At 40.2% G+C, this 25131-nt stretch overlaps 2 protein-coding genes across 2 annotated transcripts; both read left to right on the top strand.

The window, feature by feature from the left end:
- Window positions 1–10592: 10592 nt before the first annotated feature.
- LOC146983506 (ADP-ribosylation factor-like protein 4D) lies at window positions 10593–14766 on the top strand. The gene is made up of 3 exons (XM_085785112.1): window positions 10593–10738; window positions 12190–12893; window positions 13626–14766. The coding sequence occupies exons 2-3, from the start codon at window positions 12450–12452 to the stop codon at window positions 13788–13790; spliced, it is 609 nt and encodes a 202-aa protein (XP_085641238.1). The 5' UTR covers window positions 10593–10738; window positions 12190–12449; the 3' UTR covers window positions 13791–14766.
- A 7596-nt stretch (window positions 14767–22362) lies between these two features.
- Window positions 22363–23758, top strand: LOC146983507 (uncharacterized). The gene has a single exon (XM_085785619.1). It carries the CDS (start codon window positions 22364–22366, stop codon window positions 23756–23758), a length of 1395 nt encoding a protein of 464 aa, XP_085641745.1. The 5' UTR covers window position 22363.
- Window positions 23759–25131: the final 1373 nt, after the last annotated feature.

Here is a 25131-nt window from a genome sequence, read left to right on the forward strand (position 1 = left end):
TTCACAATTTCTGAATAAACGTCATCTCTTGTCATTCTGTCAATGTAATCCAAAGTGTATGCAAACGGACCAACGGCTCAGAGATGCGATGCTTGGATGAGATGGCACATTATACAATTCTGTCAGCCATGCATTATAACAAGGCTGCACTTTAGTCTATATAGACTTCAGTATCTAATGTATTAACATGATGGTTTAGGCCTCCTTTTTAGTCGAGGAGCCTCCACACTAAGTGTAGACACACATGGAAAATTTCCTTCACAATTCATAGGTGGCATTTATTGACATTTAGTGAATAAAAAATAAGTCGGGTTGTTAGTGTTTTATTTAGCCTATTAAGCTTTTGAAATGTAGACATACATTTCCAGCTTTTCTGAGATGAGAAAAGTAGGAAGTCACATTACTCATGTTAAATCGTACTGGATTTCAAGCGAATTCATATAGAAAATTATAGAGATCATCTCACACTGATGCAGGTTTAATAAAAGCCAACACAGATCTTCTTTCAGAATCTCCACACAGTCCATGAATCCAGGTTGTCAGAGAGCAGTGCCGTTCCCCCTCTTCCTCACCACTGCTGGCTGTAATGCAAAGACTTGAAAGATAAAATGATAATGTCTGATTAGTTAAGAATCCAAAACTGACACTTTATTTTATTACTCTCCCCAATATCAAACTTGACATCACATTGAAGAAAACAGAGACAAATGACCCTCCCCTCACAGACAGGCCCAGTCCCTTAGATAACATATCCTTTATGCAGCCCACATTACCATCCTGAGCATCTTTGAACTGTGGATGATGATTTTATGTAATAAATCGCTAGATCTCTACAGTATAGAAATATAACCTACTCGTGGGAAAATTAGGACATGCTATGAAAGCCTGTGTGTTTTTTTTAACATAGACATATGGATATTTAATATCAAATGTTAACAACACTGGATAATTCAAGTAATATAACTAAACAATTTAAACAGAAGAAAAGACTTTTTAATTTTTTCACATTTCACATTTATTCCCACTTATGAATGGCTTTTTGAGGGAGGCTTGACCTATTTAAACCTCAAACATTGAGTTTGGTGTGCTCTTGACTGCTGAAGTAAGAGTGAACACCATGGAGAGCTGTCTGAGGCCTTCATAAAGAAGACTGCTTATGAGTCTGATAAGGTATTTAAAAAGATCTCAAAACGATTTAAAATCAGCCATTCCACTGTCTGGAAAATAGAAGACATTCAAAACAACTGCCAATATGTCCAGGTCTGACCGTCTAAGCAAGTTCACCTCAAGAACAGACCACAAGAAGTTTCCAAAAAACCCTAAAATGTCATCAGGGGACCTAGCAGGCTCTTGCTACTGTTGATGTGCACATGGCTTTCATAGGGTTTTCTCATTTTTTTAACATGACTGTATAGTTTTCAAGACCATATCTTTCATGTGGTAATGCCATCAGCACCTATGACACAACAGACTGACCAGACATTCACAATGTCTTTTTCATCACATGTCAAAACATTACTACCTGTGATAATCAAATTGTAATAAAATCATATCCTCCACCCTCACTATTGTTTTGGTATTCATCATGCTACATTTAATTATCATCAGAAAGACACTGATACCTACCGAGTATCTGTTTGGGATCTTGGCGTCGTAACGGACAGATGTGTTCAGGTCCTCTTTGCATTGGGGACACTGACCTCCATCTTAAAACAACAACAACATATGACCAGCTAAAACAAACACAAAAAAACAATAAATCTGAGATTTTTGACTGTTCATCCTTGTTATTTATATGTCAACATAAAGCATCATGATACCTGTTTGTTCTTGTGTTGTATGGGATTTGGCTGCATTGCATGAGCTGGTATCAGGACCACTGGGTGGCAGCTGTAGAGAGAAAGGTGAGTGGGAGACGATAGAAAGAAGAGAGCATAATTATAGTTATAGTGGTCTGTAATAGCTGAACATTTGGCTTCTAAATGTTTCTTGGGAAACTACAAAATATATAATGTAACTTTAAATTTTGTTTAATATACAGTATATACAGTATACTGGCATACATTTTTTTCCTTTATTTCATTCTATTTTGTATTATTTTGTTTATAATGCTATTCAAGCCATATCAATGTTTGTTTTGCTTTGTTATTTGTGCAATTGCTTTTATAGGTGAGGTTTAAATATAAGCCTATAGTAGTGGGTTTCTACCTCACCCACACATGTTTTTTTATTTTTTTTATTTTATTGTTTCTTTGATAATTGTGCAAATAAGCATGAATTGAATTGGACAAGAGATACTTCCACTGCCCTCAACCAGCATCCTCATCATAAAGAAAGACAAAGTCTGCTCTCTCAACCACATGCCTGTTCAAGTCGCCTTTGGCCAATTCTGTTTGTAGATTTTTCCTCAGTACTCAACACCATGCAGCCCTCTTGTCAAAACCTGCACTGCCCAGCAGGGTCTCATTTTATGGATCATGGATTTTTGTTTTTTTTGCAGATTGACCGCACTGGCAAATGGAATTTTATCAGATAAACTGGACACCAGCACAGGCTCACCACAAGGGTGCGTCCTATCCCCACTTCTGTTTGCTGATAGTGGGGTCAAATTAAGAACATGGTCCTCCTAAAACTGAACCAAAATATATTTTATTTATCATTTATCATGTTTTTATTTCTGAGGGTTGAGAAGATGTTTGGCATGTTTTGCACTGACTTTTAATTTATATGATGAATAAACAATTGAATTAATTGAACTGAATCAATTCTCTCAGTATCCAAAAAACCCATCTTAAAATGTCCAATATAGTCTGTTTGTTGAGAGTATTCTTTGTTTCTCCTTCACCTGCTGGTTCCCATCCCTAAGTGTCAAAAACAGAAATCCACATCAATCAATAGTTGACACCTGAACCAAAATCACCAGAGTGCTCCTTTGCAGTCCGGCCTCATTTTATGAGGAACAGGTCAGAAGAAAGAACAAAGAGGAACAGCACCCAAGTTCTCCACTTCAAAGGGGAATTGCCGTTTTTTACAATCTGGACCTTATTTCTAGCATAAAATATGATCATTTACTCACCCAGATAACTTTGGCGTCATTACAAGTCGTTCCGACAAAATTAGCTCCAGCCGAGAGCCGTATATCCATATAATGTGAGTCTACAGGGCAGCTGAATGCAGCCTCTAAATAACACATTATCTGCAGCGAATTGTTTTTTCACCAATATTTTGTTATGATACACTAGTGCTATTCCCCTCTGAGTCTGGGGTTAGCTGTTATCAACATCCGGGGTCTGTAGGTTGACCTACTAACCTCTGACCTGGATGATGTCATCACTGAGCACGGCTCGGCTGGATCTAATTTCGTCGGAACGACTTTTAATGACACCAAAGTTATCTGGGTGAGTAAATGATCATATTTTATGCTAGAAATAAGGTCCAGATTGTGAAAAATGGCAATTCCCCTTTAAGTCCCAGGTGCATTATCTTCAGAAGTTTCCAAAGCAATTCCATTTTAGCACAATGACACTTTCTAACTTACCTCCCCGTACCCTTTAATATCATTGTTTTATTTTCTTTCTTTTTTTTCCCCCAATCTTGCTGCCCGGGACCATTTCCCTTCAGAATTAATAAAGCTGTCTGACTATAGGATTCCTGGTGAAGTGTGATATTTGTGAAGTATAAGTTGTTTTCCTGCAGTCTTCGTCTGCCCTGCTTGTTTGTGAGTCACTGACCCAGTGCCACAGGTGATACGTTACCATTATACCAGCACTAGGACCGGGTGTTAAAACAGAATGAAAACTGTGCTCAATATTCTAATTAGAGCTCATTCTCTTCTCACTAAATCCATCAGGGAAACAGTCCATTGAAGATATTTGAGCTTCTGCTCTCTGTGTCATAGTAACCAGGTGACCTCAGCCTCTATGCAGCACTGGGTCTTAATTACTTTAGTGCCTAATGAAATGACTCTACTTATTCAAATTTGCTGCGACTGAACCCAGGTATTTAACAAAAATATTGCAGCAAACTGCAACACACACAGTCTTGACCCCATGCTGGAGTGTCACATGTCTCGGCTCCTTTTCTAATCAGCTTAGCTGTTGTATGTAGTAGTAGAAGTAGAAATTCTGTTTCAACTATTCAAACTAACAGAAAATGGAGATGTCTGTCCAGTATTTCAAATAGCTGCTCACTCTAAATCAATGACTTCATCATCATAGACAGGCCTACGATTAGTGAGTACTAACTTACATTTCACCAACCTCCTCATTAATGGCTCATTTATGTCACATCAAGGTCATGCTTATGTTGCGTGTTGTTGTTGTTGTTTCTACTTTTTGTTATATTATAAACTGAAAACTAAAATCCAGTTCGTCGTCAGAGAATGGTTACATGTTACAAACCTGCTGTCTGTCCCTTATCCTGCGGTTTACAAAACTCTGACGCTTCCTGGCCTCCCAGTGCATCCCGGACATCCTGCTGTGCCGCAGCTGGAGGAATATGGAACAATCAATGCACCAAAAATGCACAAGTCACAGTCACAATAGACCCAAACAGAATCATAAACATATGAAACACACTACAACACAAAAACAAAACATACAGAATTACAAGACAAACATCACACCTGTACAGCCTCCTGTGTGAACAGAAGGAGGGTCTAATGAAGTCTAAGCTACATTATGAGAATATAACTAGAAAAGGCATTTCCAAGAATGGAAATGGTGTGAATGCTGAAAGCAGCTGAAGCAATGCTGAATAAGCCGAAGAAATCATTGAAACAAAGTTGAATTGGCTGAAGAAACTGCTGAAGAACTGTTGAAAAAGTCTGACACTAAACTGAAACATATAACTTGAAGGCTGAGAGACTAATGCCTTTATAAGGGTGAAAATCTGTAGAAATGTTAAAAATGTAGAAGAAAATGCAAAAATCGGCGATAAATGGCGATTTAAAACTGAGATTGATCAATCTCTTCCAAACATATCACTGTGAAAATTAAACCACAATTAACCTTTGTAGTCAGAATAAAAAGAGGGATGTGTCTGAAAACAAAATTATTCCAACTTTACAATGCTTTTAGCATTCATTGATCAAACATACGTAGGGATGTTATTGTGATTCAAGCATAAGAGGCAGGTGTTGTGTATTCTACTGCGGTGAAACTGCATATGGCAAAAACCTGGGGCATGAGTGCAGCACATGAAACTCTCAGCTACAATAGGCATGGTGTTATATTACTGTTTATTATTTACAACTCAAGACTGCAGCTTAGATTGCAGCTGAATGAAGAGCAGAGTGTGGTGTTACACTTACAGTTCATACTCTGTCCACTCCTGACACAACAACATGCAGATGTAAATTTGCACATTCTGTGCTACTGTACTGTATGCATCTGACAGTAGACTAACCTGATACATCCAGACTTATTACTTATTTCCTTTGTGTAGGCCTATTCACCTCACACATACTCTAACCACCAAGGCTTATTGCTAGTTTGACCCAGTTTGTTGATAAATTGGCTGCAGGGATGTGTACAATAAACATTTTCAAATGACACAGCTGTCAGCCAGAACACTAAAGACACTTTAACATTACACCTCCAGACCCAACCTGGCTTTTTTCCTATTCATAACAGTTTCACATAACTTCACACAGTCAGATGTTCACACATCTGTTTCTTTGACAAAATGTCACATTTTAAGAAAGCAGATGTAATTGAAACCTACCCCTGAAATCCAAAACTAATAAGCCATATATCTTCTACACAAATAAATGGATGAGTGTAAATTTATGACCATAGAATTAGGGGGGAAAAAGAATAATTCAGTAACAATGTTCACTCACCTGGAGAGAAGGAGAGAATCAGCCTTGTCAGAGGAGTGGTGAAAGCTGTGGTGTCTGTCCACCTCCTCGCTTCTGACTCTGTCCTTGTTAGAGGGGTTTGTGAGAAACATGATCTCCTGGGCTGAGAGAAAAACAGAGAGATAGAGCAGGCTGGATAAATCATTGCTGCGCCACCTTAATTACAATGGTGTGTGTCCCTGTGTGATTGTTTCATAGTAACTGAGTCCTGTGATAAACAGGTGACCCCATCCCATCCTCACCCTATGTCAGCTGATATATAGTTGGATGTCTGGTCCAAGGCCAGGGCTAGATATGATATTGTTTGAATATTTTATAACTAGATAACTTAAAGCAGAAGTAAGCAGAATGTTTGTGTTAATATAAGTCTTAAATAGTTATATCTTCCGACAGCAATCACTTATATAGAGTGTTTGGTCTGAAACACGGGTCTGTCAGTCACTCTGCTCTGCTGTAAGCCGAGGAGAAAACTTTCCTTGTATCCTACAACCTTTATCCAATGAGGAGAGAGAACGGCATAAAGGGGCGGTCCTCTCTGTGTGTGCAGCCAAGGGATGCGCGTGAATGTGGTGACGTAGGGACGAGGGCGGGGACTGCTAACTCCATCGGCTGACAGGAAGTTAGCCAAAACCACCAGATCACTTACTTCTGCTTTAACTCATAGGTCTTCTATTTGAAAAGGCTCCAAGCTTATATAGAGAGAGCAGGGCACGTTGGGTCATTTTTGACATTAGGCTTTATTATTGAAAAAGTGTTTGTGTTTCATTCATTATTTTACTATATATCTGTTAGCTACAAATAGACACCAAAAATAAATTCCTAGCCCTTTCACATTTCAAACAGTTCTACCGAAAGCAGCAGGTGTGCAAATGTCCCAACGTGCCCCATAGGTGGGGCATATTGGTACATGTAGGGGGTTGGGACAGTGTTGTAAATTACCTTTAAAATGGTTGCAAACAACATTTAATGTTGTGTGTAATCTCCACAACTGCATATATTATTTATGATGTATTTATTATTTTAAAGATATCCACAGGACCACTAAGTAAAATGTAACATGTAAATGACGAATGAAGAGTACAACTGTCCATTCAACATCTCAAAATTATATTTTAATTTGCAAATACATTAATCATTATTTTAAAAAATTGTTTGTTTTTTTCAAAGAAAAAACTCAATAACCCATGAACTATTGAATAATATGAATACAATAACATATTTCCGTGTATATTAACTGTATTAACTGTATATTTGTGTGCATTAAAGCAGAAGTAAGTGGAATGTTTGTGTTAATATAAGTCTTAAATAGTTATATCTTCCGACAGCAATCACTTATATAGAGTGTTTGGTCCGAAACACGGGTCTGTCAGTCACTCTGCTCTGCTGTAAGCCGAGGAGAAAACTTTCCTTGTATCCTACAACCTTTATCCAATGAGGAGAGAGAACGGCATAAAGGGGCGGTCCTCTCTGTGTGTGCAGCCAAGGGATGCGCGTGAATGTGGTGACGTAGGGACGAGGGCGGGGACTGCTAACTCCATCGGCTGACAGGAAGTTAGCCAAAACGACCGGATCGCTTACTTCTGCTTTAACTCATAGGTCTTCTATTTGAAAAGGCTACAAGCTTATATAATGACATTGGGCTTGAACTTCATATGTTTTACTTAACATAGCCTACTATTTAACATATTAGTTAACATATTTAACATATTAACTCATATAGGTCTATTTAAAAACTCATTCAAGTTAGTGGGGCACGTTGGGACGCAGAGGCCCAACGTGCCCCATGTCGCACGAAACATGGCAACTATCATATCTTGTAAGCATTACTACTGACTAAAATTATATCATGTTTGATTTTTGTGACATGTATACAAAAGGTTGAAATAGAAAATTACTTATACGAATACATCTAAAATCATACCAAGTCATGAGCCATTAAAAATGCATACAGCTCTGACTTCAACTATTAAAAACCCTATTGTCTTGGGTTAGTTTCAAAAACATCCGTGCCCAGTGGGACATGGGAAAGAGAAAGGAGTGTTCAGCTCTTTGTATGACTGCCATTTTACAGCTACATCTCACACACAAACACACCCACATTCCAAATGCATCTGAAGAGTTCCCAATGTCAATATAATTAGTTTCACCCTCAATCTGCAAATCATCTGACAGCTCTGGTGCTATATTCAAATCAGGACTTTTATACAGCAGCTGCCTCCTCCTGAGTTTCCACCGCTGGATCAAACAGCACAACACGGAATACTGTCAGATGTTCATGGCAACGTTTTATCAAACTACCTGGAAACATTATTTTCTGTGACCTCTCAAAACCTCATCAGTCATCGTGTTTTCTCAACAAGCAGTCAGTCAACCAGGCTCCAGTCGGCCAATCAATAGGTCATCAGTCACACACACACACACACACACACACACACACACACACACACACACACACACACACATGCACTCACACACGCACACATTTGCAAACAACCATATCATTATCACAATGAGTACCAGGCATCAAGGAAAGAACTGCGTGGGCTGTTATCATACAGGTCAATGCAGATGAGCCATTATGTAATAGGTGGTTCAACTTGACCCATGACGACCTGTTAGCTCTCTGAGGCTGAATGTGAAAACACAACCCTTCTGTCCATAGTCTGTCCATTCTTTGACTGTTTTTTTGTCAATAAAGGTCCACAAATCTAAAAAAAATAACATCAAAAGGGTTTCACATAAAAGTATTCCAGGTTATGATTGTTGCCATGGGAGGTCCACTATGACTATCAGACAGCTCATACTCCGCTGTCGCAAGGACCATCATAAAAATCCTTCTTGCCAAACATAATAGGACTTTATAACAGAAAACTCACTGGACTCCTCATCAGTATTCAGCACAGTTTTTGCATCATTGCACCACTGTTATCTATCTATTTATGTAGGCTATATTACAGTAATGTGTCTATTTTAGATATATATTCTATTATAGATTTGTAGATATATATATTTTTTTCATATTGTTTCTATTTCATTCTTCTTATTTCTATTTGGAGTAATGTGAATACCTGCTGCTCTGGGACAATTATTTCCCAGCCTGGGATGAATTAAATATCTTTTATCTTATTATTATACTTGTATCCAGAAAGCTTGACAGGATCCTACAGTAGGCTATCAAGCAACTTGATCTGTTCTCACTTTGACCCATGGGCCCAACCCTTATATACAGTCTATTGCCCAACCATAGACTGCATATAAAAAGAACAGGAGCATAATAAAATTATCATATTAGCTTACAGTATTAGATCATTTTGACAGAACACTGTATAGTGTACTTATAACCCAGATCATGGATCTTTACTAACATTGTCATAGTGACTGTGTTAGTTGATGCCTTAACCCTAGAACACTAACGTTACAAAAAGTAACACCATCACTAACGCCGGGTATTTTTTACCCGATATAATATACCCATAAAAAAATATTTCTCACCAAAGTATATTAAAATACAACAATACATGGCAAATTGAAGTACACTTCCTTAATTTTCCACTGTACAATGTTTCACAAAATGAAAAAAAGGTTTCATGGTGACCCTATAAAAAAATGTCCAAAATTTGTGTTTTTTTTTTTTTTTTTTTAACAAAAACTTCCTTAAAAAAAAACTAATGGAGCTGGGACTTTGTCCTTCAGACCACCCATTTGTGGGACATTTGAGCCTTATTTGGTGGAGTAAAAAGAAAAAAGAAGAATTTTCAGCATCACCAGAAATGGTCGCCAGATTTAGATACATAAACACTAACGTCGGGTGAAATCCACCCGAACATGTGCCTGCTGAAAAAACTAGGGATGGGAGCAGGGTAACATGCCTACCTTCAATGACGTCACTGAGCAGTATGAAGCTACCCAGGGACCCATGAAACTCAGACAACAGCAACATAATGAAAATTATGAAACAATAATTTCATGGGTGAAAATCACCCGACGTTAGTGTTCTAGGGTTAAGATGACTTTTGAAGTGAGTTGGCCCTTAATAAACATTTCACTGGTTGAGCAATATATACTGCCCCTACCCCCTACCTCTGCAGACTGCCCGATGACACTGTAGCTGCATTTGCACTGTTTATTACTGTCATTTAAACTAGTGTTGTTTTTATTATTACTTGCTTTTTAAATTATATGTTGCCGAAGGTATCAGAGAATAAGAATTTCATTGTAGGCCTACTGTGTGACCATAGACTGTATAAAGCAGAGTGTGACACTGTCTCCGGTGCATGACAGTAAAGATTTGAACTGAATTTGAATTGAATTGGACAAGAGGTAGGCCTACTTCCACTGCCCTCAACCAGCATCCTCATCATAAAGAAATTTTCTGTTCCTACAATCAAAGAAAACATGATTTGTTTTTGTTAGAGATTGGCAAAAACATGATTTACATTAGGCTATAGTGAGTTTCATTATATTCATCTGAATTCTGCACTATGGCACATTGCTATACCGACTCTGATTGCAGCTACATGATGCTATTATTGTAATTCCACCAAAGTAAAAAACAATTAGGATGTCTTACGGATGTGGGCGTGGTTTCTTGAGGAAAGTCCATGGAGGACTCCTCCTCCCTCCCACAGCCAGTACAAAAGAATCCCTCCCTCCGACGTCACGGTGGGGGTTGCTCGCGCGTGCGTTTCTCTAAAAGTGATCTGCACGAGCCTTGTCGCTACTTGTTGTTGTGCAACAGTCGGAGAAACACGTCTATCTATTATCTGTAGCAAAGTCCTTCTAGGCGTCTCTGGCTGTAGCTACTTCACTGAAGATTCGGGTTTTCGACGCACGTGAGCAATGATCAGTCCTGTAGAAGTCGCGCGGGTTTGCTGACAGGTAAGAATCACTTCACACCACAAATGAAAAACAACCATTGTTTGTTGACTTTGTTGTTACCTCGACCTAGAGAGGGTTGTTCCGCGAGGCAAGACATTTAAAAAATACAGTTTTGTTGTTGGCTTATCATGATTCATCAACATGTGTGAGAGCATTGTGTTACAGTGAACATGTCGACTGCTTAACCGGGGTTTTCTAAGTTAAACCCAGCCTGGTCCAGCTGTGGAGAACAAGGCGCAGCAGGGGGTCTGCTCTCCCCGCCGGGTCAGACTTTGTGGTCCAGTTTTCCAGTCATGTGTAGGAGACGACTAGAACCGGAGAGAACAGTAGGCGTGTAGCTGCAGTACAATGCCTCTTGTCCCGCTTCCGTTCGCCATTCACCGCAGCCTGAGTCCAGAGGCTTAGCTCCCAGCTTTATGGTCACTTTCATCTCCTCAAGCAGTTTAACCTGCACCCGGGTCAATCATAGTACTAGCCTATATATTCCATTGAATTTAGAAAACAGTGCATGTTCATCTTAATATTCAAAAAATGTTTAAGGAAAGAGAGCCAAGAGGGAAATTTAACTTAAAACAACCAAACGGCTACTACATTAAAAAGTAGCCTATGTGTATCTCTGTGGCATGGTGTGAAGCTTGCCAGAGGATGTCAAACAAAGCAAAAACATAACAGTTTAAAAATAAATTAAAACATAGTATGATAGAAAGCTATAAGCAGGACGGATATCATTTGGGATTTGACTGCAACTTTAATGCTGTTTATTTATTTTTGGCTACTTTTTTGCTACTTTCCGTTCCACTGAAAACATCAAGAGCTCCAAAGGTTTAGGCTAACTGAAATGAAGAATTAAAGCAAGAATAGCTTCAGCCTACACCAGTGTTTTCCAACCTTGGGGTCGGGAACCCATGTGGGGTCACCTGGAATTCAAATGGGGTCGCCTGAAATGTCTAGTAATTGTTAAAAATAAAAAAATAAAAAGATTACAGATAAAAAAAAATTCTTAACTAATTATTATTCTTTTTAATACTTTCACTTTCTCGAATATAAATGGAGTTCAAATAAAATGCAGCATATAAAAATATCTGAGCTGGCGCATCTTGATTGACGGCCGCAATCACGATCATTACGGGATGTCAAAATGGAGTCGCAAGCCAAAAAAGGTTGGGAACCAGTTGGCCTACACCTTTTCGATCTATGCAACATTTATGAATTAAGTTTGAATTAATGAATGTTGATTGATGCATGACTGTAACAATTTGTGCACAAGATCGAATGAACTACTACCAGAGACGTTCTGCTACTACTACATTCCTAATATTGTTCTGAAACATTCATAGTGCAGTTTGATCCATGGTTCTGTTGCTTTTATTGTAAGGCAGATGGTTGGTCTACTGACAGCCTAGCACTCTTTGTTAAAACTCCTTCCTCCCCCTTTCCTATCTTGTCTCCAGGTCCTCAGTGACAGTGGCCGGCTGCCTGTCCCCCAAGTCTAGACTCCTCACCACCCTTTGAAGTGAGGCCAGGAGTGTGAACTGGTCTTCAGCCAAAAGGACTACCCCCTCCCCCTCCTGCTACCTTCAAAGCCTACTTCTGACACAAGTGATACGCGGAACCTGAACAACAGGAAGACGGTGGTATTTTAAAGGACCATCCACCAAGGCAATAGTTTGGTCCTACACATCCTTTGAGGGATTGTTCTGTAACTGTAAACATGGGGAATCAATTAACAGAAATTGCCCCCCACACCCAGCTCCTCCCTGGCTTACAGTCATTGCATATCGTAGTGATTGGTTTAGACTCGGCGGGAAAAACCTCCCTCCTCTACAGACTCAAACTGCAGGAGTTTGTGGAGACGATCCCCACCAAGGGATTCAACACGGAGCGGATTAAAGTGGCCATGGGGAACACCAAAACAAACACCACCACGTTCCAAGTGTGGGACGTTGGCGGTCAGGAGAAGCTGAGGCCCCTCTGGAAGTCGTACACCAGGAGGACAGATGGTCTGGTGTTCGTGGTGGATGCGGCTGAGACGGAGCGCATGGAGGAAGCCAAGGTAGAGCTCCACAGGATCGCTCGGGCAGCAGAGAATCAAGGAGTGCCCCTATTGGTTCTTGCAAACAAACAGGACCTGGACAGAGCCATGTCAGCCTCAGAGGTAATTATGTAACATTAACAGTTTGCATTTTGCATAGCAAGATATGATAAGATGGAACACTTTGTATTGGCCAGAAGATTGTCCCCAATTGTGGGTTATGAATATGGCACCAGTCACTCTGAAACCCATCATATTGAAAATTGCTGCTTTTCTTAGAAACAACACAATGGTGAACATATTTCCAAAACACGCTAGCTAATGTTTGTCTCTTACAGAAAACTCAGTTTAGGCTTTCAGCATACAACTCTGGCCTTCATTACCCTCATTCATCTTGTAGTCTTTATAATGTCAGGTCAAACACTTACAGGGTTTGGTTTGTTCAACCAACAGTCTGTAATGTTAAAAAAAGAAGGAAATTATGTTTGTTTTACAATATTGCAGAATGCTGGGTCTAATTTTAAGACATCTAAAAGCTGGTTCTCTGTGGGATCCAATAAGGTCCAGATCGTAAAAGAAAATGGCAATTCCCCTTTAACATTTAATTTTGGCCATGAAGTGCTGAAGGTGAAGGCAACTGGACTTCTTTTGATTCTTCTCAAGAATCAAAAGAAGTCAGACTGAGAACCTTCATGGACATTTCCCTTTTGGCAGCATTGAGAAAACCCTGAAGAACCTTCTACTTTAAAACGTTATGTCAATTAAACCAGTTAATGTCACCCAGTCTGTCATTTGAACAGTGAAAGAAACGGTGTCAGGTAGTGACGTCTTCTGTTTGATGTCTCTGTGTTCCAGGTGGAGAAGGTGCTGGCCCTCCATGAACTGAGCTCTTCCACACTGCATCAAACACACGGCTGCTCAGCCCTGAACGGCCAGGGTCTGCAGCACGGCCTGGAGAAACTGTACGAAATGATCCTGAGGAGGAAGAAGATGCTCCGACAAAGCAAGAGGAAGAGATGAAGGGAGAGGCGGGAGCCTTCATCACAGTCTGTGACACTTACTGTACGCAACTTCTGAAGATGAAACCAGAGGAAGGCGGACAACACAAGTTGCGATACTTCCAACTCGTTTTTCAAACATGGGCTTTCTTTGTCTTTGCCCATTGTTGACATTGTCTTCCATCTGTGTGGACAGAGCCGCTTCCCTTAGGATTGTTGCACACTCCCTCTCCTCATTGTTAATACTGAAAGGAGTGCAGAAAGCCAGTGCTACTCCAACACTGAAGGATATTTTGGACAAATGGCTCTGGTTCTGCATCCCATCACCATGTTTCAGTGTTACAATAATGTTGCATGATGTTCACTCGGATGCCTGCTCTAGAATACTGAAGGGATAGTTTGGGTCTCCTGATTACCAGCAGTAGATTCTGATCAGTTGGCTCCCACTGAGGAAACCTTGAGAAAATGTGGTGCCAAAGGAAAATACTGTGTAATGGGAACCACAGGAAATATTCTTCATGAAGATATTTGAACAGATATTGGATTGTTTCAGTGGCCATTTTTTTTTTTTTTTTTAATAAACAGTTAATCCACTGATGTAGCGGACTGTTCTTACTGGGATGAATCTACGGACTATGCATGGCTACCTCACACAATCCCATGTCAAAAAGAACAAACCATCCCTTTCAGTCCTGTTGGTGATCAAAACCAGACTTTTGTTGTTATTCTAGAATAGAAACTGACCAGTGTTTGCCGTTGGAGCTACATTAAAGACAAGTGACCAAAGAAAAAACGTACCGACGCTGGCGCTGATGCCTGAGGCTGCTGAGTCCATCCAGGCCATGAGTTAGTTTTTCACTCTTCACCAGAGTGGTTTATCACGGTTGGGTGTATTTCAGGGATGCATGCATGGTTGGATTATGAGTACAAACAAAGAATTGTTCTTGCACTGTAAATATTGTTTTGTAAAATCAAATAAATTATTGAACAACTGTAAATTGTTTATTTCAAGAGTTATCTTAATCCAAACACTAATCTCAGACAACACGAATAACACTGTGTTGCCATTCCATTTTGCTGAGAGGTGGCAGCTCTTAAATGGGGCTTGTCAAGTTGACAGCACAGCATATTATCAACAGTATGAGATAAAACAGTGCATGACACATCACAACAGTAATATGCTAATCTAAAAACACAGAGCACAAGATCAGCAAACAGAAATCATGATCGCAACTTAGTAACAATGAAAAAGTCTGTTTTAGGCTATACATTTGAGCATTGTAGCATTCCTATAGTACAAACAAGGATGTCTGCAGCTGTAGATACTCTGTTGAATTTATTTTCTGTTGGTTCACAGCTCTTTTAAACACATTTTTTTGGGATGCTAATGCTAACTCTGTCCCTTCACTGCGTGTGTGAGGAAGTTGCTGAAGCCACAATCTTGAAAATACAACAGCAGCTAGTTAGCAAAGGTTAACAGCAAAGCTTTAGCACAAACGCACAGGAACACATCGCCTCTTACATAAGCCTGTGTCACGGCATTTGTAGCAGAAAATCTAGTTCGTTCAAGTCAGTCAGATAACACTAAGCTGGTGTGACAGCTCCCCCCTCCCCTGTGCTTCATATCATTCCCCATTGTCATTCACTCCACTAGCTATACAGCAGGAAGAGCAGCTGCACTGACGTCAAAAGGTTGTTCTACCTGTCCAACCCACCCACATGTCAGCTGAACACCGGTGTTGAAAACAGGCTACACTGGATTTATAGTCATTTCCCTTCAGGCATTGGAGCACAACACCCACTGCAGATCAATGATTTGTTTTTTAGTTTCGGCTGGGGGGTTGGGACTGGGCTGGCTCCACTGCCCCAATCAGATAAATCCCATCTAAAACACTGGAGTGCATCATGATGGAGCACATCATAAATACAAAGTGTGTGCTGTGTAGTGTGACAGGTTCACTGGTCACAACATTCAGGTCTTCTTCTCAGAAGACAATAGGGGACAGAAGAAGCAAAACCACACGTTTGTTGCATTTTTGTTATGTGATTCAGAAACGGAGACTTTTGGTTTCAGGAAAAGAAGGAGTCTTTCCCTAAAACCCTTTCGGGGGACACTGTATACCAATATGAAGACCATACTTCACACAGTGTGTATAGCCTAAAGTCTCATCCAGATGATCAGTGGTATGCCATCATCACAGTGAGCACAGCTAAACACAAACGTCAGTAAGAATGACACTAAGTGAAGTGATATCTCTCCTTGAATCTGATCTCAGAGCAGAGTTCTGTCCCAGATGTCGGTTTGCATTCATCATGTAATCCCCTCTAGGGGTTTTGTGACAGCGATGACAATAACAGTGTCATTATCTGCTCACTATATTATACAGTAGAATTGTTTAAGGGGAGATACTACAGGTGAATAGGGTAAAAAATGTAACTAACACATATGAAACGTCCCAAGTTCATCCCTTACATTAAGACAAATATTTTTTGTGTTACGAGTTTTGTAAAATGTTATGTTATTATGTAAATGAGGCAATATCTAGGATTTTAGATCTCTCTTTTTATCACTCTGTGAATGAGAAAATACTGTCACCAGCCCTAAAAAATCACATTTCGCCCTGTTTTTAGGAATAAAATGTTGTATAAATCAGACTTTGAATGATATATATTAACAATCCCTTCTGTAACAACCTTCAGAATATAGGCAGGAATAAAACTGGAAGGTTTGGTGTCTGTAAGTGCTGCTGAAGTGGAGATTTTGGTCTCAGAGTCTAAGGGAAAACTCATTTTGACAAAAAGGCCTATAAAGACTTGTACTGTAAAATTCCATAGATTGTTAATGTAAATCGTACTTTTGCGATTGGTTGCGGATACAGAGGAAATTACCATTTTTGGAGCCTACATAATTGTTCAGGAGAGAGAGAGCTTTACAATGACACCTGACATGACATGGGTCAGACAACAGTAGCATGTTAACTTTTGGTGAATTTAGGAGAAATCTACTGACGAAAGAGACAAAATGAAGTAAAATAAAAACCTAAATGTGGATTTTTCTACCATTTCTTCTGACTTTTCTGAAAGAATACATGTTAAGGACAGTGCCGTTGCTAGGAATTTTGGGCCCCCTGAAAGAATACTAAAGTGGGCCCCTGCCCCCTGACTTTTCCACTTTTTTTCTTAGACTACGTACGTATTATAATTTTTTATTTAGCCCCACTGGGCGCTGGGCCCCTAGAATTATCATCACTTTTCTCCCCTATACAACGGCCCTGGTTAAGGAAGAAAAATAGCCCAAAATCCCAAGACTGATCAGGGCATGAAAAAACAATGTTTTAGTTATGGGATCTCATTCATTTTAAAAGGAGTTCAAAGATAATTTGACTGACTGACTGGATTGGTCTGAGATCAGTTGTGATATTGCAATATGTGCAGAAACTAAACTTGGACATTAAAGAATGACTTCAACGGTCTTCTCTTTTTCTTGAGCAATAAGGGTAAATAAGCAGATACCAAATGAAGTTTTGAAAGGGTTGTAAGGTGGGAGGTGATGAGTAACAGGTGCCCTGAGGAAGATGGCAGGGAACTGGAAAGTAGGTTAGTCACGCCTACACAAATAACTGTGGATCCCAACATGTACACTTCAGCATGCTTATGTCACTGGATTGTGTGTTTACAGTTTTTTTTCCCGATTGCTAACACACTAAAATGACATGCATAGCACACATATTTGAACTGACACTGAGAGAGCAAATCCTCCTCTCAATCTCCAAAACTTTAAACACATTTTCTGCTTTACACACGTTTTGCAATTCCAATTCAAAATGGCACTTAAATGCACTGAACACGGTTCTCTGCATAAGACACAACACTCTGACATAAAAAACACTGCCATTCAAAATGACACGATATGAGCCAATTGGGTTTATGCACAGCTGCACTACTTCCTGAACTTCAGCCAGCTCCTCTGTTTCCTGTTGTCTGCCATTATTGGACAAGCTGATTAATCCAGGTGTGCCTGACCTCAGTAGTCACAACAACAATAATCAGACTCACATTATATGGCTATACGTGGCTCTCGGCTGGATCTGATTTCGTCGGAACGACTTGTAATGACACCAAAGTTATCTGGGTGAGTATGATCATATTTTATGCTAGAAATAAGGTCCAGGTTGTAAAAAACGACAATTCCTCTTTAACTCAAGAGGGGAACACACAGGACGTGACAATAGGAATTTAAAGGACAATTCCGGGAATTCAACTCGGGGCTGTATTTTCCTAACATTTTAGGTCTAAAAGAAGCAATCTGAAGATTTTCGGTTTAATTGTTCCTGTTTTGCGGTAGTTGTATCAGTCCCCGCATCGCTACGGCAGCAATGAATGGGAGCGGATGCAAGTTCCGCTGCTTAGGCTGTTTACATCCCTCAAAGCCGCATTTTTTTTCCACAGACAGCGTCAGATGGCTACTCAAACATGCACCGAGAAGTTTACTTACTTCAAGCAAGCTGACATGTTTGTAAAACTAGATCCAATTCAAAGTCTCCCAGAGTCTCGCGCGAGACCCAAGTTGCCGTGCTCGGTGTATTCAAGTGCAGTGGGAAAGCTCCCGTTTGTGTCATAAACACAGGAATATCAACTCTTGACTTGCTTCAAGTAAAAAAAACTTCTCGGCGCATGTTTGAGGAGCCATCTGATGCTGTCTGTGGAAAAAAATTGCGGATTTGAGGGATGTAAACAGCCTAAGTAGCGGAACTTGCATCCGCTCCCATTCATTGCTGCCGTGGCGATGCGGGGACAGACACAATACTGCAAAACAGGAGCAATTAAACTGAAAATCTTCAGATTCATTCTTTTAGACCTAAAATGAAAATACAGCCCAGAGTTTAGTAATTTGCCCGGAATTGTCCTTTAATATGAAACATAAGAAGCAGCTGCGTTGTTATCAACAACTTAATCTCAAGATCAATGCCAAAGGCTGGTGCAGAAAATGAAGCAGATGGAGACTGCTGTGATTAGAGCCAATATTATTCACAAGACCTTGTCATAGTATTGCATCCATTCGGCAGAAAAAGATGTAGGGATCGATATTTTATGTCATATTACTATGCTCACTCCCTGAGTGACAGCTCCTACTCTGTGGAACCATGCACACGCTCTGGACTCTTTCAAATCCATGCTGAAGAGGCACTTGTTTTTCATTTGTTTGCCCATGTTTGCTATTGAATTAAAGTTATAAATTTTACTATTATGTTCCCTAATAGTATCAGTCCATGCATGCTTTTTACAGGGCAGATGGATGCACTGTGTCTCTACTCTCGAGCAGGTTGAACAAGAAATGACTAATCACTGATACTTCACCACTACCATCATCATCATCATCATCATCATCATCAACCCTTTTATTTTCTCGTGGGTTGAACATGCCACATCTTTTGGGCCACACTGGCATTGCTTTGCAGCAGCAGGTGAAGGGAGTGTGTCTGGTATTCATGGAATGTGGCACAGCTGGTGTTCCTGTTCACATACCACACAATCCTTAACTCACTCACTCTCAAAGGAGGAGTAGAGGGAGTGTAAGAAAATGCATATTTAGATGTTTTTGTTCTATTCTGTAGTCACAGTTATTACAATGCAACTGAACAACTATCATTTGTAAGTAAGTACTGCACTTCTTACTACAGAAGTTTTCAGGTCAGTGTTTTAGAAAAGCTGACTTTACATTGAACAAACATGCTCTAAACAGCGCCGGATCTGGAGAAAGTCAAAGTTAATGTCAGCTTAATGATAGGTTCACAGACTACATCAGTTCTGATCTGTTGAATCAAAACCCCTCATATCACAATCTGAACATCACAAGCTTCATGCAGGAGGATTTACTGCTGTTTTAGAATGCATCAGTTTAAGCTACGTAGATGTTCCTATGGTGCTGGTTTTCATTTCGGAACAGATTTACCTCCAACATTCACATTCTTTGCTTTCTGGCTTTTCTATGTCCTCTTTTGGGCACACTTGAGTCATGACAGCCTGTGAGACATGAACTTTAGCAATTAAACAAAGTTGCTCTAATTTCCAAGAATAATTTCAAGTGGTCTCTAAAGCCACAAATCACTGAGGGCTTTAATTGTATGCTCATCTCCAAACCAGCACTTCCTTGGATTTGGATCAGTGCAGGGAACTTCCAACTGGAGATCCAGTCCAACGCTGTAACCACTCGAGTGCACCACGGCATTAAAGGGGAACTGCCGTTTTTTCGACCTTATTTCTTTACTTTACTTTATTTGTTTATTTGGGTGGGACAGTGCACATCATTGTACATATAAAAACATGTAAATGTGCCGGATTATAGCAGCGATGCTAATTTCCATCCGGAGTCCCAAAACATAAAAACAGTACAGTGACAGAAAAACATAGTATTATAAACGACACAACAATGCAGACAACAAGGACATAAATTATGATCATTTACTCACCCAGATAACTTTGGTGTCATTACAAGTCGAGCCGCGTATATCCATATAATGTGAGTCTACAGGGCAGCAGAATGCAGCCTCTAAATAACACATTATCTGCAGCAAAACTCGTTTATTTCACCAATATTTTGTTATGATACACTAGTGCTATTCCCCTCTGAGTCCGGGGTTAGCTGTTATCAACATCCGGGGTCTGTAGGTTGACCTACTAACCTCTGACCTGGATCATGTCATCTCTGAGCGCCGCGCGGCTCATTCTGATAATAATGATTCCACTTCGGCATTCGGGTCCATTTTTAGTGCAACTAGCCAGAGCTTTAGTAAGTCCAGGTTGCAGAGAGGAAGCCTATGGAAGCAGTGGTGTATTCTAGTTTTTTGCAGTGGGTATACTGTCTATACTCTAACTCACCCGTCCCAGAAAAACACATTTTACAACAACAACCATCTTGGAGCAAGCACCATGCTGAACTTGTGGCTGATGCTGCCTCCTAACATGTTGATAATGTGGCAAGGTGTAGAGGGCCCGGGCGGGGATTGAACCCACACCTCCCGGGTAAGAGTCATGCACGCTTGCCAGTCACCCAAAGGGACATCCCCTTGGCCAAGTAGCCAGGGCACATGATCAATTGGAGGCATAGTGACAGGAACCTCAACTGTCACAATAACATACCCAGTCTTTCAGAATGCTCTCAACAAGATGTATGCTGTAGGCTATGCATTAGTGAATGTGATTCAGATTCAGATGTTTATTTAATACATGCATAACAAACATCTGAATCTGAATCACATTCAGTAATGCATAGCCTACACAGTACAGGCCTACATATTGAGAGCAATCTGAGAGACTGGGTATGTTATCAACATGTTAGGAGGCAGCATCAGCCACAAGGATGCAATGAGATTGGTTGGAGGAGGTGTAGAGATGCACACCAAAGATTTTAGAGGTTATTCTGAACAACTTCATAACATCATGATGGACCAAAGAAGCAGCTCCTCTCTCCTCACAGCAGGACAGAGAGATACAGAACATCCTTCATACCTACCGCCACCAGGCTTTCTAATTCTTCTGCAAATGGTAGATGAGCTGACAGACAAATGATGTCCCCTTGGGGCTTAATAAAGTCATTCTTACTCTTATTCATGTATGCAACACAATACTTTTAACAGCCAATGAATAAATTATTTTTATTAAAGGAGAATTCCGGTCATTTTTGAACCCTAAATTGTTTTCAGGCAAATGCAGGCAAACCGGAGTTACACCATGGCTAGGGATAGCAACAATGCTAACCCATGGGGGCAATTCTTTCAACCACAACAAACACTCAAAAAACAATCAAATATCTATGGTACATGACTAGAATCCTTACGAGACACCACTTAACTCATATAGTGTACAGTATAAACAGTATAAACTTTGTGTTTTTGCATGCAGTCACTCACCTCAGAGCCTAACTCTGAAACATCCTGGAAAGACATTACTATCTGATCGCAGAGCGCCTGCTCTCCCCGCCACAGAAACAAACACTTTTTGTGATGATTTCTTTACAAAAATAAATGGTGGAGCAGTGCAGTGGTAATGTCCAAAATATCTCAGACCGTTTATTTTTGTAAAGAAATCATCACAACAAGGAAAAAAGTATTTGTTTCTGTGGCGATTAGTTGCGTTTTTTGCTCCCTCCAACACTGGGTGACCATCAAGACAACAAATTAGTGGTCAAAAATGACCGAAATTCTCCTTTAACACTGGAAAGTGTGTCCAAACATTCTGCCACCCCTCCATGTGAGTAAAAAAGACTGGCTTCAGTTCCCTGATTGTGTGTTGAATGTGTCCCTCCAGGTCTGTCTGTCTGTCTGTCTGTCTGTGATGATGTCATCAGCTTACCAAAATTCCTGAAATCAAAATGAATAGAATGTGATGATGTCATCAGCTTACACAAATTTCTGACATCTAAATGAATGGTGATTATGTCAGAGTGATGATGTCATGCGGTTCCTTTGATGTTGGGTCATAGGGAGCTATGTAGCTGGTCACAGACTCAGGCAAATACAGACAATCTTACAGTACAGTCAGACGTGGACTCACATTGTGAGGATACTTGACGTAGAAAGATAATAGACAATAGAAATGGCTTCAAAAAACATGGCCAATTTATACAAAAATGAATGGGTCGGAATTCAATCTGCCTGCAGAATTCGGCACACTGAAATTAAAATCAAAACGAACAGGCAGCCATCAGCGGACATGTATGACACAAACCCCAACACCTGTGGAAAAAAATTCAGTGAAGTCTTAAACACACATTTAGCTCAGGAGAATCGAGTAATGGCTGAACTGAAGAAAAGACAGAAACAAATAGAGCAGAATGAAAAAAGAAAATATGAAGCACTGGCACAGCATCGAGTGATAGAAGATTTGAGACAGGAGCAGGAAAAGAACTGTGAGCGAAAGCAAAAGAAAACACAAGCTGTAACACAATACTGGACACAGCAGATGAAAGACAAACAGCTGCAAAGAGAAAAGGAGAGGCAGCAAGACAAGAAAGATGGAGAATATCTCCGCAGGCTTGACGAACTCCATGCAGAGGAGCAAAGACGCGAAGTGGAAAAAAAAGCTCAGTCAAAGAAAATTAACCTCAAGAACCAACTGGAGGATATCAGCAGGTCACAGCTCCAGAGAGAACAACAAAGAATCGAGAGGGAGAAACTTCAGATTCCAACAAATGGAATGCCACTCAATCGAAAACGTGAACAGCCAGAAACACTGAGAAGACTCCAAGTCCAAAAGGACATAGTTAGTGACAGACTGGCAGCTACAAAGGAGAAACTCGCTGCTACTAGAGCTATGCAAGAGCAACAACGACTTGCCCGAGATGTAGCCAGGAGAGAGGCTGAATTTGCAAAGCAGCGGAAGGAAAAAGAGGAAAAGAGGGCCGCTGCACTTCAGTCTGTGTCTGACCACCGGCGGAAAGCCATTCTCAAGAGAGAGCAGGACACACAAGCAGAGCTACAGAACAGCTTACGTTGGCTGCAGGCTAACAAAGAGGCTGACGCGCTGTCGGTCACAAATCAAAAACTGAAGGCCCAAAAGCTCCGAGAGGAAAGAATCAAACTGGACAACGTCAATTTGACCTCTGCGGCTGAAAAACGTGCTCAACTTGAGCAGGGCAAAAAAGAGGAATTGGCCTCTGAAGCGAGGAATGCAAAACAGACTTCCCAGAAGCAGCAGCATCTCCATCAGTATGTTAACCACGACCTTCTGACGGCAGCACAGCATCTGTACAGTCAGGAACCACACAGCTCTACAAACACTAGGCTGGCTCATGTGCTACCCTGCAGCCCAGCCATGTCCACTGCAGGTGAAGCCACCTCATTTGAACTGTATTCAGCTCAATTATCCAAGCCGGCACACAATAACCCAGACCTGAGATACAGAGAAACCACAATTGTGGACAACGTGGCATCCTACCGTCTGCCGCAGGCCTCTGCAAAACCCTTCAGGTCCTGCCTCCCGCCCATCTGACATTCTGTCATGTTAATCTCCTAAAGTCCTTTCCATCGTGACTCTCCACACCTTTCTCCATTTTTCTTCTCTTCTTCTTAATTTCTCTCTCTTATCTCTTTCGTTCCTTATTTTCCTTTCTTTTGGGGTTTTCTCCAGGTGCTCTGGTTTCTTCCCACCCAACAAAACCTTAAAAAAAATTAAATAAAATTAAAAATACATTCATATGCGTTATCAAATTTCTCTATGTCAATAAAACTTTGAATTTTACAAAATAATGTTAATAAAGAAAAAAATTGTTCTTTTCTTTTCTTTTCTTTTCACTGTACTGTGGTTTTATCTTCTACTGTATCCACCTTTTTCCGAATGTCAAAAACGTAAGCTGGTTTTGCTTTTCATGGTTTCGGTAGTCGCTGTAAATGCATGTTTTGTTTTTTTTCAATGAAAATCTGTAAAACACATGGATCATCACACCAGCTTTTAACAATGGATATCATACAAATTGACATCCGTGTTAAAAGCCAGCGTTAATAGATCCATGCATTTACCGGAACTATGACAACAACTGAAAACCATGGAAATGTAAATGTAAAATTCCACCGGAAATGCAAAACCGGCTTCTGGTTTTGACCATAGATGACGTTCAGAAACTTGTGGATAGCAACATGAACATTAAAACCTGTAACAGCGGATAGCTTGTAATACACAAATTGTGTCTATGTTATGGCCGTTATTTCTTTACTGTTGTTTATATGTTGGGGTTATGGGGTAGATGGCGATGAAAGATGTTAAAGCACCATAAAAGAATGTTCTTTTTTCTATTTTGCAGAGAGTGTATCCAGGACAGTTACTGTACTGGTCTTTTATAATAAAGTGTTGGAAATGTTATTATTGTAATGTATAAACATAGATTCAAACAATAACATCCAAACAAACTCCTCCTTCCTTTAAATCAATTATAATGATTTATTGTAACACATAATAGATGCACGTTCTGTTATATTGGTCTTCATATTGGTGACATCGGAGCCACAGTGGAGCCAGACGGATAGAGATAGAGATACTTTATTCACCCCAGGCTGGGAAATGATTGTACAGCAGCATTCACATTGAAATAGAAACAATCTGAATTGTTACAACAATAAGTATTGCTATCCTGTAAGCTGTCTGCAATTACATCTACCTCAGTCCGTTTTTTTCCCTGTTTCAGTTTGTTGTTTACCACAATCATGCTGCCGAATGTTTGTACGTAACATAACTATCTTACTGAGCGGCTACAGTATGTGAGGCTGGGGAATTGCATGTCAGACACAGTGGTGAGCAGTGTAGGAGTACCACAAGGTACTGTGCTCTCACCTTACCTCTTCACACTTTTCACTGCAGATTTCACATCT

The sequence above is a fragment of the Trachurus japonicus genome, chromosome 8 (assembly GCF_045865225.1).
Source record: "Trachurus japonicus isolate A0001 chromosome 8, Traja_1.0".
Lineage (NCBI taxonomy): Eukaryota > Metazoa > Chordata > Actinopteri > Carangiformes > Carangidae > Trachurus > Trachurus japonicus.